At 33.8% G+C, this 14,444-nt stretch overlaps 1 protein-coding gene across 2 annotated transcripts in view; it reads left to right on the top strand.

Moving 5' to 3' along the window:
- Pex1 (peroxisomal biogenesis factor 1) overlaps positions 1-14,444 on the top strand; it is a 48,882-nt gene that overhangs the window by 25,409 nt on the left and 9,029 nt on the right. For both annotated transcript variants that reach the window (XM_076833690.1, XM_076833680.1), the window contains exons 12-18: positions 1,154-1,324; positions 2,779-2,933; positions 5,730-5,919; positions 6,300-6,466; positions 8,178-8,312; positions 10,974-11,038; positions 14,235-14,377. In XM_076833690.1, coding sequence (XP_076689805.1) covers positions 1,154-1,324; positions 2,779-2,933; positions 5,730-5,919; positions 6,300-6,466; positions 8,178-8,312; positions 10,974-11,038; positions 14,235-14,377 — 1,026 coding nt within the window. The remainder of the gene's footprint in view (positions 1-1,153; positions 1,325-2,778; positions 2,934-5,729; positions 5,920-6,299; positions 6,467-8,177; positions 8,313-10,973; positions 11,039-14,234; positions 14,378-14,444) is intronic.

Raw genomic sequence — 14,444 nt, 5'->3', positions numbered from 1 at the left:
GCAGCAGAATACAACAGACACTAGTATGGCAATATGTAAAACAATGGATGTGTAACTGATGTGATTCTGCAATCTGTATACCGGGTAAAAATGGGAGTTCATAACCCACTTGAGTCAAAGTGTGAAATATGATATGTCAAGAACTATGTAATGTTTTGAACAACCAACAATAAAAATTTTAAAAAAAATTAAAAAAAGGTCATTTTCATTATTATCTATTCAATTAAAACAATTTGTTGGGAAGGTTTTACTTTGAAAGGTTAATTTTTCCTCTTTAGCCCCACTACCAAATAGTCACAACTAGTCATTGTGTCTCAATTTTTTTTTAAACTATGATGTAATAAGAAACTAAAAAATAGCCTTTAAAATCCCTTTATTTCATTTGTTGTAAAGGAGATTTTAGAAGCACTGTCCCTCAGAGTCCACCTTGAAGCCACATGGGAAAATTTTAATTTAGGTCTAACAGGAAATCTTTATATCAACTTATGAATTTGTATAGTATACTTTCTGTTCTTTGAAAATTGAAACTTTGTGCTTCACCAGTAAATTTGAAGCCAATTTTGCAATTTAGATATAATAATTTTAGTGTTTCTAGTTCAATGTTCACTTTTACCTGCATCTTTTATTTTAAATGATACTGGGGATTAACTCAGAGGTGCTTTACCACTGAGCTACATCCCTCCTCTTTTTATATTTTAAACAGGGTCTCAACAAGTTCCTAGGCTCACCTGAAATTTTCAGTCTTCTTGCCTTAGCCTCCTGAGTAACTAGGATTTCATGCATGCAGCACCATGCCTGGCTACCTGAATCTTGAACCTTTATTTTTTCCCACATCCTATTTTTATTTCACTATTTTATCATAACCATCTGAAATCCTCTGTGGAGTAAGACTGGATGTAAATAAATACATATAAAAATAGATAATTGTTTTTCTTTGTTATAAAGTTTGGCAGTTACTGAATCTCTTGGGAATTTGTTAATTGTACCATGCCAATAATTAAGAGGTAGTTAATTAACACGTTTTATGCTTGTTGTATTAACAAAACATGGATTGAAAAGTTAAATAATATTGAACTCTTCTAATGCTTTTGAAAAGATAACCTGAAATTTTCTAGCCCTGAAATAACATTCAAATCTTATCTTCTGTACTAAGGAAAAAGGCTTGAAACCATACAAAAAACCCTAGAGGCAGCTTTCTCAGAGGCCCTATGGAGGCAGCCATCTGTTGTTTTGTTGGATGACTTGGATCTCATTGCTGGACTGTCTGCTGCCCCTGAACACGAGCATAGTCCTGATGCGGTGCAGAGCCAGCGGCTTGCACATGGTAATACATCCTTTTGTCAGTCATCAGTTTTAGTCTTCATGGTAAATCTATTCTCTTTAGAGATTAGTATGTATGGTGTGTTATGTGTTGTTTTTGAGGCCTCTGGGAGCATTCTGCAGTTGTTCTATATTTTTTAAAAATGGTAGAAGAAAACAATGTGAAAATATTACCATTTCATGGTTAGTGTTTTGGAGCCTTTTCATTCTCCTTTACTTATTGGAAACTGTTTAATTTATATAGATTTGCTCTTGTTTTTGTTAATTTGGCAATTTTTTTTTTCTTTTGAGTATCAGGGATTGAACTCAGGGGCACTGGATGATTGAGCCACATCCTCAGTCCTATTTTTTGTATTTTATTTATAGAGACAGGGTCTCACTGAGTTGTTTAGTGCCTTGCTTTTTGCTGAGGCTGTCTTTGAACTCGTGATCCTCCTGTCTCAGTCTCTTTTGAGTTTCTGGGATTACAGGTGCGCGCTGCTGCGCCTGACGGGCAAATTTTTTTGAATGCATTTGTGAAGTCTGTATTCTAAAAGTCAAGAAAAAAGAACAGTGAACAGACAATTTTAGTATAGAATATTAATAAGGATGACTACCATGTGTTGAGTGCCCTTTCTGGGAGAGGGCTTGCTTTGTATACTATATATATATAGATATTCTGGTTTTACAAATCAGTAAGTGGAAATTAAGAGATTAAGTAATTAACCAAGGTGACCAATGAGGAGGTGGTAGGATATACTGAGCTATAAATAGCCAGGGTACTTTAGGATCATATAACCTAAATTGAGGATGAAGTGAGGTAACTCCTTATTATCATGGAAGGCTCTTAGGAGGAGTTAATAACTGAACTGAGTTTTGTTGTAGGAGTAGAAATTAACATGAACCAATTTCATGCTAATGAAGAAGCAAAGGATGTATAGTTACAGGGAAAGGCACAGAGGTATAGGAAATCATGGAATGTTGGGGAATATGACAATAGTCAGAGGTTAAAATGCAAGAAAAGAACTGGTGGGGAGGTGAGGCTAGTAGGTTTGCTGCCTCAAGGTTCTTGAGAGCTGAAATGGATACAAAGTGTAACCAGAGTGGCTTGGATTAATAATAATAAATGTTAATCTCAAATTTTGAATTCTGTAGCACTGTTAATTAGTGTTAATTAGTCTTACACTGAATTCTAAACACTGGATCTGTTAATCTAGTGTTTAATGGAGTACTTCAGATTTCTGAATCAGGACTCAGATATACATTATTAATGTCTGTTTTCATTCTGACCTTCTCATACCATACCTTGCAAGACAATGAGTGGAAAAAGATTATTCAGGAAATCATAGAAATATGAGCTGTATTTTGGTTAACAAACAGAACAGTTTTTTTTGTTGGTTGATTGGTTGGGTTTTGTTGTTGTTGTTTATTAAATAGTTTTTTTCCCCTGAGCTTTTACAATATATTGCTTAATTCTAGCTTTGAATGACATGATCAAAGAATTTATTTCCATGGGAAGTTTGGTTGCACTGATTGCCACAAGCCAGTTTCAACATTCTTTGCATCCTTTACTTGTTTCTGCTCAAGGAATTCACATATTTCAGTGTGTCCTGCACATTCAACCTCCTAATCAGGTAATAAACCAATAAAATTATTGAAATATTCCCCTCTTTATAGATAATTTTTTTTTTATACTGGGGATTGAACTCAGGGGTACTCAACCACTAAGCCATATCCTCATCCCTATTTTGTATTTTACTTATAGACAGGATCCCACTGAGTTGCTTAGAGCCTCACAGTTGGTGAGGGTGACTTTGAACTTGAGATTCTTCTGAATTCTAAACACTGGATCTTCCAAGCCGATGGAGTTACAGGAGTGTGCCAGTGCTCCCGGCAGTTTTTATTTTATATATTTTATATATTTTTTAGCTTATAGCTTTAAACTTAATATTTCTAAGTGATCATAAGGAAATTTAAAAGCAATATTTGGTATATGTTGTGCTAGGTGCACAAATTATAATTTATTACTGTCTGCAATGTTACCATGTTCTTTCCAAGAAAGAGGCTTTTTCTGAAAACAGTATTTCTTCTGAATGAGATGGAACAGGAGAAATGTGGATAGATAGATGTATTTTAAAAATTTGATTAAGCACTTTTTTCGCCAGCACATATAGTCTGTAGTTCTCTTTGGGAATTCATGCTCACAAGGGTTTTAGTGGCACTGAGCTGAAAGAAATATGTTCTGGGACTGAAAAGCATGTTTTAAATTTTTGTTTACAATGCTTACCAGGTGTCTACCCTAAGGATTTAGTCCCTATACTATTTAACTGTTGTTGACAAACAAAAGTATTTACCTATTATTGAATGCAACAGAATGATAGCAATGTTGGCATGTTTTTAGAAATACATTTAATAGGAATAATCAAAAAAAGTACTTTTAAGGAACCACATATTACTAAAAATGCGTCTTATTGGAAAAAGAAATGACAATCATTTATCAATGTGACTTTTTTTTTTTTTACAATTTTACTGTGGTATAATTGAAGTACAGCCAGTTTGCATATTTGAAGCAAATAATTTAATCAGTTTTAACATATGTATATACATGTATATACAGGTATGTATGTTTGTGTGTGTGAGCATATGTTTTACGTACACACATACAAACATCTTGCAGCCATCACCACAATTAAGGTTAGAAATATGTCTGTCACTCCTACAAGTTTAATCATAACCTTTTGTAATCTGTTCATCCTCTACTTCATTTCTAGGCAACCATTAATCTGTTTTCTGTCACTTTAAGTTATGTCAACCTGATTTTTCTCGAAATATGTGTAATCATGCCTCACATAAAAGGTATTTCAGTCAGTTATGGACCACATATATGATGGTGGTCCAATAGGATTATAATGGAGCCGAAAAATCCCTATTACCTAATGATTTCATAGCTATAGCCATTGTAACATCCTAGTACAACACATTATTCATGTGTTTGTGGTGATGCTGGTGTATACAAGTCTACTGCCACTCATATAAAAGTATAATACATACAATTATGTACAGTGATAATAAACAACTATGATACTGGTTTATGTATTTACTGTGCTTTTTTTTTTTAAATCATTTTCAAGTGTACCTACCTCTTCTAAAAAACCTTTAATATAAGGTAGTAATGCCTCATCTCATGTTTACCACAGGTCTTGATTGTACCATTTTCTTTTTTTTATCATTCTTGTTTTGTTCATCATGGCCCTTAAGCATACATAATTCACTACTAATATTGACAGAAGGAGGCCAGGTTCAAGAGTCTGATCAAGAATCAAAAATGATTAAGGACTATAAAGGTGGAAAATCAGTGATGATTATTGCTCACTAGTCATGCCTATTGTATGTCCTATTCTACAATCATTACGAATAAGAACAAAGTGACAGAAGTTGTTAAAGGATCTGCTTCATTAAAAGGCTAAGCAAAAACTTGAGAAGGGCCTCTTTTAGATAAGGAGAAATTTCTAATACCTGAATTAAAGACCAGACACCAGAGTTTATGCCTCTCAGCACCATGATCATGGCCAAAGCAAAGAGTTTATTTGTGATGTTAAAAGAAAAGGTTAGAGTTTATTTGTGATGTTAAAAGAAAAGGTTAGACCTCACCATTGCTGCTCTGGAAATAACACTCCCTTAAGTCCTGAGCAAGAGATACTGAACAATTCTTGTGCCCTGCAATAACTTGGGCTTTACCTCTGCTCAAATAATGAGGCATGGCACCAGTAGTAGGGTCACCCTGTGGGGTTGAGTTACATTCACCCATTCCTTTTTAATCCAACCCTTTTGCCCATTTTGGGATAGAATGTTCCATGGAACCTCCCCTTGTGTGTCCCCTATATAAGAATAAAGAATTCCAGTGGCTCCCTCACTTTCCACAGACCCCTAAGGTCACAGAGCCACCCTGGATTTTGAAAAGGTACTTCTGTGTGTTTTCTTTGCCATTTTCTTAAGTTATTGAAATAGCCAGATTTGTGAACCCAGCGTAGGTTCCAGCTAGGATAGATGGCAATATATTCTTTCTTTTAAAACAATTTGAGAGTCATTATGTATATGAAACTAAAGGGGTGAGTCTGTGAGTGCTGATGAGAAGCAACTGAAGAATTTGTGGAAACTACCTAAACTGATTTTGATGAAAAATTATTTGCCAGAGCAAATTTGTCAAGAAAAGTTTGACAGAACAAATCTGGCAGAGCAATAGGATATACCATATAGCCTAGGTATGTAGTACCCTGTACCACATGCATTTGTGTAAGGACAGTCTGTGATGTTCACATAATGATAAAACTTCATTTTTGGAACATATACCCATTATAAAGTAATGCATAACTACTAAAATGTGCAGGTGAACAAAATTAGTAATTTGAATTTTGTGTTTTTTTCTTTAGGAGCAAAGACTTGAAATTTTACATAATGTAATAAAAAAGAAACTGGACTGTGATATAAACAAGTTCATTGATCTTGACTTGCAACACATAGCTAAAGAAACTGAAGGGTTTGTAGCTAGAGATTTTACAATGCTTGTGGACCGAGCCATACATTCTTGTCTCTGTCATCAGCATATATCCACCAGGGAAGGTACATTTTATTATTAAAAACTGAATTTGGAGTTTTCTTTCTGTTGTGGAGAAACATAATTGAAGTAAGGCAAGAAATAGAAATATTCCTTTTTTAGGGATGGGGTTGTGGCTCAGCAGTAGATGGCTCACCTAGCATGTGTGAGGTTCTGGGTTTGAGCCTCACTACCACATAAAAATAAATAAATAAAGGTATTGTGTCAACTACAAATAAAAAAAAAATATTTTTAAAAAATTAAAAAAAAAAGAAATATTCCATTTTAGCCTTTGGATAAGCTATTATTTGAGTAGACAATTAGCATTTCCATCTAAAATGGCATAATTTAAAAATTCATAGATTGAAATATTACACTAAAAGAAGCTTTGTTTATTTTTAAACAGAATTAGTTTTAACAACATCGGACTTCGAAAAGGCTCTCAAAGGATTTACTCCTGCGTCTCTACGAAATGTCAACTTGCATAAGCCAAGAGACCTGGGCTGGGATAAGATTGGTGGATTACATGAAGTTCGGCAGATACTTACAGATACTATCCAGTTACCAGCCAAGGTACTTTAAAAAAAAAATATATATATATATACTTTTCCCAGAAGAAACCCTGAATCATTGGCTTTAGCTTTTTATGTTGGCTTGTCCAATCTTAATTTGATTGAACAAATGTTTACTGAGTTAGCAGTAAATGCTCAGCACCATTTTAGTACTTTAACAATTTTTTTAAGTATTTGATATACTTTTTGCATATCAGAAACTTAGAAGGAAAGCTTAGGTGATATTTACAATAATGCATTTTGATGTGAATTTCATAGTTCTGTTTGAATCATTCAGATTATACTAAAGCAAAATGTTAACTGTCTGCTGGGATTTGAACAGAAACAGAAAGATATAATCTGGGTGAAAGAATCATTTAGATCTACAGGGCTGGTGGATTAAGTCAGATTTCTAGACTCTGGGATCAGTCCTGGAAAGTTGGCAGGCAGCATAAGCTTGTAGATGACAGAACAAAGGGGACAGAGGTAGATTATTATTCAAGAGATCAGACGGACTGAGGATATAGCTCAGTTGGTAGAGTGCCTGCCTCACATGTACAAAGCCCTGGGTTTAATCCCCAGCACCACACAAAAAAATTTTCAGATTTTGAGCTGGATGTGGGAGTGCATGCCTGAAATCCCAGCGGCATGGGAAGCCGAGACAGGAGGATCACAAGTTCAAAGCCAGCATCAGCCTCTGTGAGGCACTAAGCAACTCAGTGAGACCCTGTCTCTAAAGAAAATATGAAATAGGGCTGGGGATGTGGATCAGTGGTTGAGCGCCCCTGAGTTCAATCTCTGGTACCCACAAAAAAAAAAGGAGATCAGACAGTAGAGTCTAGGGAAGAGTCAGGGACCCATGCAAAGAATGAAGAAATGGGTAAGGACCTTGGGTTACATGTAGCTGAATGGCAGCTCCTGGGAATTGGTCACTTTTGAGGCCTGGGTCATATTGAGTACAGCACATGACTCTGGGATAAAGCCTGTGTGAGAGAAGATGGGAATGGAAGGACTAGCCAGAGCTCCATGACTCCATATGCTGAGCCTGGGTACCAGGTCTTAATACCCAGACAATGGAGACTACATGTGTAACTGCTGACTGAGGCCTTTTGTAGATTAGAATACAAATGGAGATGAGGTTGGAATTTTGTCCACAGGTGGAAATAATGAGGCATACGTAATCGAGGAGACCAGGATATTGCAGACAGTATCCTGGTGTTTTACTGACTTGAAAAAGATGTTTGCTTTTTGAGAAGCATCAATCATTTGTTCAGCCTGGACACATTCAGGAGATTTTCCTATATAAGGTCATTACATGTGCTTCTCTGTCACTTCTTTTCTTTCTAAATCAAGCACACAGGTGTCATAACTTGCACCGTGAACACACAAGTAGAAGATAGTATACTTGTTAAAAGATTGTCTTCATTTTCTTAATGTAGTACTTTTATAGTGTTTGGGAAAAAAAAAAAAAAAAGGAATAGCAGAAGTAAGTTCAGACACAGTCGTATGCATTTTATATAGGATATATCCTCTGGTCCAGCCAGGAAAATCTGCAGTAGCTTCTTTGAGTTCATTATTTTTAGTAGGAATTTTATTTTCTGATGTTGTGCTATTAATAAAGAAAGGCAGCAATTATCACCATCTGAATACTTTTTTCTGTATGTTGATCGTTGGCTGCTGCTTTGTGTTCCCGTTTAGATTTGGACTTTTTGTCATATTTTTGTTTTTTTCAGTACCCAGAATTATTTGCAAACTTGCCCATAAGGCAGAGAACAGGAATATTGTTGTATGGTCCTCCTGGCACAGGAAAAACCTTACTAGCTGGGGTAGTTGCACGAGAGAGTGGAATGAATTTTATTAGTGTCAAGGTATGTATGCATTTTTTCTTTTTCTTTATTGAGATAAAACTTAAGTACAATTGACTATTTTAAAGTGTACAGTTTATCAGCATTTAGTGCATTCACAAAGCTGTGCAATCACCACCTCTATAGTTTGAAATTTTTTCATCCCATTCTCTGTTCTATCCATTCCCTACAATCAGTCTGCTTTCTGTGGATGTGGATTTGCCTACTCTGTATATTTCATATGAAGGGATTCTAGCAATATGTGACCTTTTCTAACTTCTTTCGCTTTGTGCAATGGTTTCATGTTTCATCCAAGTTGCAGCATGTATTACTACTTTATTCCTTTTTATAACTGAATAATAATGCCATGCATACCTGTACCCACTTGGTTTATCTATCATCATCATTGTTAAATATTTGGCTGCTACAAATAATGGTGCTGTACATATCCATGTATAAATTTCTGTCCATGTACAAATTTATATGTTAACATGTTTTTATTTCACTCGAGTATATAATGATAGTGGAATTGTTGGGTAATTCCATGTTTAAATTCTTGAGGAACCTCCAAACTATTTTTCACAGTAATAGCACCATTTTCTATCCCCACCAACAATGTGTGGGGTTTCCTAATTCTCTATGTTTCTTGACTGGGTTAGTCTCATATTTGGAAAGCTATTTGGGAGCAGTGATCCTTTTATTAGTTAAAGCTGTAAGAATTGAGTAATGAGCCATATCTCTTGTATGATTTCTCACTTCCTTGTTTATGGCAAATTTTTGTGCATTTTCAATAGAATTCTACATAAATATTCAGGTAAAAGCAGACTATACTGAAAGGAAGAAAACCTTGAAGACTAGATTCTGAGCTGGGCACAGTGGTGCCTCCCAGCAACTCAGGAGGCTGAGGCAGGAGGATCCCAAGTTCAAAACCAGCCTCAGCAACTTTGCAGGGCTTAAGCAACTTAGTGAGACCATATCTCTAAATTAAAAATTAAAAAAAAAGAAAAAGGCTGAGCTTTATTTGAGGTTGATTTATAATCTGAAAGCCATATGCGATTGGGTTTTGCTACCCTCTTGTATTATGATTTTTTGTGAACTGGGTACATGGCACCCTGGCCTGATGGAGAAACACTAAAACTTTAATTTTCCTATCTTTCTCTGGATTCTGACATAACCATGACCATACTCTTCTTTTTATAATTGTCACTAGAATGTGCTTTTGTTGTTGTTTTAGGTATATAATTTTCTAGATTGGTGAATATTGAGTTTTTCCATTAGGAAGGACACCTTATCCCCTTAATAAAATCATAAAATCATACTTTGGGCTGAGTTCCCAGTGGAGAGTTTTCAGGAAGAAGTGTATCCTCTCTGGGTAGGTCAGTGTGGATTCTAGGAGGCACACATCAAAGACAGAGGTCTTTCACTGACATAAGCATGTTACCTTGTTTCAAATATTTTGCCTTAAGTTATTTCTTGTTCCATCCTTTAATCCTGTAGTTTGCTGACTGTATAAAGAAGTTAAATATTTATATAGCAACAGATGTATAGATGGCTGAGTATTATAAATTCTTTATTTTGGCCACTTCCCTGATCAGTATTTGGTCTTTTGGAGATAGTGATTTTTCACTGGAGAAACTGTTGCCTTGTTTCAAATATTTTGCCCTAAGTTATTTCTTGTTTCATACTTTAATCCTGTAGTTTTCTGATTGTATCAGTATCTTTCTGTTTTGAGAGATCCTAATTTAAGAAAAGATTATACTCATTATTGATTTTTACTTTACATAGTGAAATTTGTTTTAAAAGTTTTTCAGTTGACTTTTAGGAAAGGTGGTATATTCTTGAACTACTATACAGATAATTTTGTTTCAGTAATTGATTGTTAACTAAAGTAAATTATGTCTACATATTTTTTGGAATCTCCAAAGATTTGAGATAGATGGAACTTTTAAAAACCATTCGTTACTTCACTAAACAAATCATTATGTAGTACTTCTATGGCAGCCACTATTTTGGGACCTGAAATTCAGCCATGAACAGAACTTTCTTTTTGGATCTTACATTCTACTAGTGGAAAGAGACAATAAGCAGATATACCCATCAAATGTAAAACTTACTGCCAGGTGAAGGTAAGTACTGTTTCTTTAAGGAAGAAAAAAAGGGTAAGGAGACAAAAAGTAACTGGATTGGGTCACAGGCAGGATTTTTCAGGAGAGGTGGCACTTTGACAAGCTTTAAATGATATAAAGCTGTAGGTTGCTAGGCATAGTGGTGCACGGCTGTAATCCCAGGGACTCAAGAGGTTGAGGCAAAAGGATCACATTTGAAAGCCAGCCTCAGCAAATTACCAAGGCCCTAAACAACTTAATGAGACCTTGTCTCAATAAATTAAAAGGACTGGGGATGTGGCTTAGTGGTTAAGTACCCCTGGGTTCAATCCCCTGTATTAAAAAAAAAAAAAAAAAGCTATAGGTCATGAGACTGAGAATGTTCGAAGCAGAGGAAACCCCATGTGTAGAACTTGTGGTGTGATAATTATTCCAGCAAACATCAATTTTTAAAATGTGTTTGAGATATCTATTTAATCATATTAAAATTTTTCTGTGATTCACTTAGATTTAGTCTAAAACCAACACTATGTTTTGTTTTTTAATTTTATCTCACCTCTAATTTTATTTTACCTAATAGGGACCAGAGTTACTCAGCAAATATATTGGAGCAAGTGAACAAGCTGTTCGGGATATTTTTATTAGGTCAGTTCCCTATGAATGTTTTAAAATAACTGACTGCATTATTATTTATTAGTCAATGCTTGTTGGTCTCACTTTTTGCTTTGGTTTTGTGGTGTTGTTTGTTTTTTGCAGTACTGAGGATCAAACCCAGTGCTCACATACAATAGCACTGTACCACTGAGCTATATTCATTGTTTTTTGAGAAATACTGTTTGAAACATATGATTTATGTAAATCATTAATAAACTAAAGGACTAGTATTCTGTTTCACCAAAAATGCGATTAAAATATGAAACATTTTCAATATTAAATGTTATAGATTATTTGGTTTTATAATAGAAATATTTCAAGCCAGGGTTGTGGCCCAATGATAGAGCACTTGCCTGGCACGTATGAGGCACTAGGTTCAAATCTCAGCACCACATAATAAGTAAAATAAAGTTATTATGTCCATCTACAACTACAAATATTTTTAAAAAAGAAATATTCCTAAACATGGAATCATAAGTAGTTTTATATATATATAAAGAAGTCTCAAAGAAAATTCTTACATGAAACAAATAATTATCCCTGATTTATCTCTTTATTTTTTAAGGTCCAAATTATTATTATTATTATTTTTTGGTACCAGGGATTGAACTCAGGGGTGTTTAACCACTGAGCCATATCCCCTTCTCTTTTTTTTGTATTTTATTTAGAGACAGGGTTTCACTAAGTTGCTGAGGCTGGCTTTGAACTCGAGATCTTACTGGCTTAGCCTTCCAAGCCACTGAGATTACAGGAGATTACAGGCATGTGTCACTGTGCCCAGCCAAATTATTTTTCCAATTCTAATTTTTCTCTTATAAATCAAGATTCCATATGACCAATTTAATCAAAATAAAATTACTATTACTGAATCTGCATAAAATGCATATAAATACAGAACATAATATTTAAGGATAAAAATAATTATTCATATAAGATACAGTTATGAAGATTTCAAATTAATAAGTCTGTTCCATTCTTCTAAAAATTTCATTTTAAAGTATTTAAAATTTATTAAGTATTTAAATTTTATTTTAAAGTATGCAATTAAGAGGATATATATGGACTGGGGTTGTAGCTCAGCGATTGAGCACTAGCCTCACACACATGAGGCACTGGGTTTGATCCTCAGCACCACATAAAAAAGTAAATAAATAAAGATATTGTGTTCATCTATAACTAAAAAAAAATTTTTTAAAAAAGGATATATATAATATAACCTGTATAGTTCTATATCATGTACAACCAGAAGAATGAGAACTTATACTCCATTTATGTATGATGTGTCAAAATGCATTCTAGTGTCATGTATAACTAATTAGAACAATTTTTTTAAAAAATCAAAGAGGATATATATAGAATACATATGTAGTTTATAAAATAATAATAAAATGGACATTTACATATCCACTACCCAGTTTAAGAAATAAAACATTATCAGGAAAAAGCATTATTAGAGATAAAGATAGTCACTACTTCTTGATAAAAATTCACTTCACCAAGAAGACATTTTAATTCTAAAATTGTACCCAATAATAAATAGAGCTTCAAAATATTTGAAGTAAAAATTGATTGAGGAGAAATTGACAAATTCACCTTCACAGTAATAGATTTTAACACAGTTCCCAATAATTATTGGATTGAAGCAAATAGAGCAGTAAAAGTGAAGAGATTTGAACAACATAGTCAAAAATTGATCAGTATATTTAGAACATGCACTCAACAAGTAGAAAATATGCTTTCTTTTTAAGCCCAATTGAACATTTTTAAAAATTGATCATATATGAAACCCATACACCTAGCAATTACAGTAGGTTTCAGAAGAACAGTATCATGTAGACTATTCTGAAAATATAGTTGAGTTAAAATAAGTAATAAAAGATTAATCTCTCATACATTTATTTTTTTAAAAATTATTTATTCTAAATCATAGGTTAAGGAAAAAATTACAATGTGGATACTTAATATCCAAATGATGGTGAAAATAATGCCAGTTTAAAATGTGAGATGTTATAAAACTAATTTCAAGGTAAATTTGTAGCATTAAGAATTTAGAAAAGAAAAAATGTTGCAAGTTAATCACTTATGTATCTATCTCAAGAAATTGGGAAAATTATAGGTATAAATAGAGAAAAAAGATAAATAAATTTAAGTTTAAAAAAAAGCAGATAAAAGGGAATAATAAAGACAGAACAAAATTTCATGAACTAGAAAACAATTCAGTTGACAGGTTCACCAAGCCAGGTTATTTTAAAAAATTAATGGACTCAAGCAAGTTTAATTGAGAGGAAGGAAAGGAACTGTGAGTAAACAGTATTAAGGCTAAAAGGAGAGATGTGACTAAAATATACCCTAAATGGAAAAGAGAATAAAGGAATGTCATGAAAAACTCTATGCTAATATAGTTGAAAATTTAGGTAACATAGATGAAAATGCAGTTGACTAAAATTGAGCAAAGAAGAAACAAAATCTCAATAGTCCTTTAACTAGAAAAAAATGAGTCTCTAGTTTAAAAATCTTTAAGTGTTAGTGTTCCAGGAGAATTTTGCCAAACATTTTAGGAACAGAAAATTCCAGGGTGTTTTGTTTGTTTTTATTTTTGGTAGTTGTGTATGGACAACAGGCCTTTATTTTATTTGTTTGTTTTTGTGTGGTGCCGAGGATCGAACCCAGTGCCTCACACATGCTAGGCAAGCGCTTTGCTACTGAACTACAGCCCCAGCCCTCCAGGGTGTTTTTAACCCCAGAAATTAAAGTTCAAATTAGAAAAAGAAAAGTAAAATAAGTAAAAAACACTTTTCAGAGATCCCTTACAAAATAATATGAAAATAATGAATTTGCCAACTTCTGAATGGACAAAAGAAATGAGTTGAGCTTCACAAAAGAAGTAAAATAAGCAGATTGAAAAATCAAAGAAGTATTTTATTTATAGACTAAGACTTGGAGTTTTAGTCTCTTGTCTAAAAGGCATGGTCTTAGACAAAGACCTTGACCTCTCTTATTACCAAGTTTACTGAAAATGAGGATAATTACATATGACTGCCTTCTTTAGGGTTTATTGTGAAATTAAAATAAATATATGCATGCATGTATAAACTTATATATTCATCTATTTACCTAATTAGTATGGGAACTCTGAAGCCCTGTTCACATATTCAGTGTTTTGTTTTGTTTTGTTTTGTTTTTGTAGAGCACAGGCTGCAAAGCCCTGCATTCTTTTCTTTGATGAATTTGAATCCATTGCTCCTCGAAGAGGTCATGACAATACAGGAGTTACAGACCGAGTAGTTAACCAGTTGCTGACTCAGTTGGATGGAGTAGAAGGCTTACAGGGTAACCATTGTAAATACAAAAGTACACTGTTGTAACAAAATTTTATCAGGTGTTAGTAAAAAAAAAA

This window comes from Callospermophilus lateralis, chromosome 1, assembly GCF_048772815.1.
Source record: "Callospermophilus lateralis isolate mCalLat2 chromosome 1, mCalLat2.hap1, whole genome shotgun sequence".
NCBI classification, from domain to species: domain Eukaryota; kingdom Metazoa; phylum Chordata; class Mammalia; order Rodentia; family Sciuridae; genus Callospermophilus; species Callospermophilus lateralis.
The sequence above is the reverse complement of the archived record's forward strand: the minus strand, read 5'-3'. Positions and strand labels throughout refer to the sequence as shown.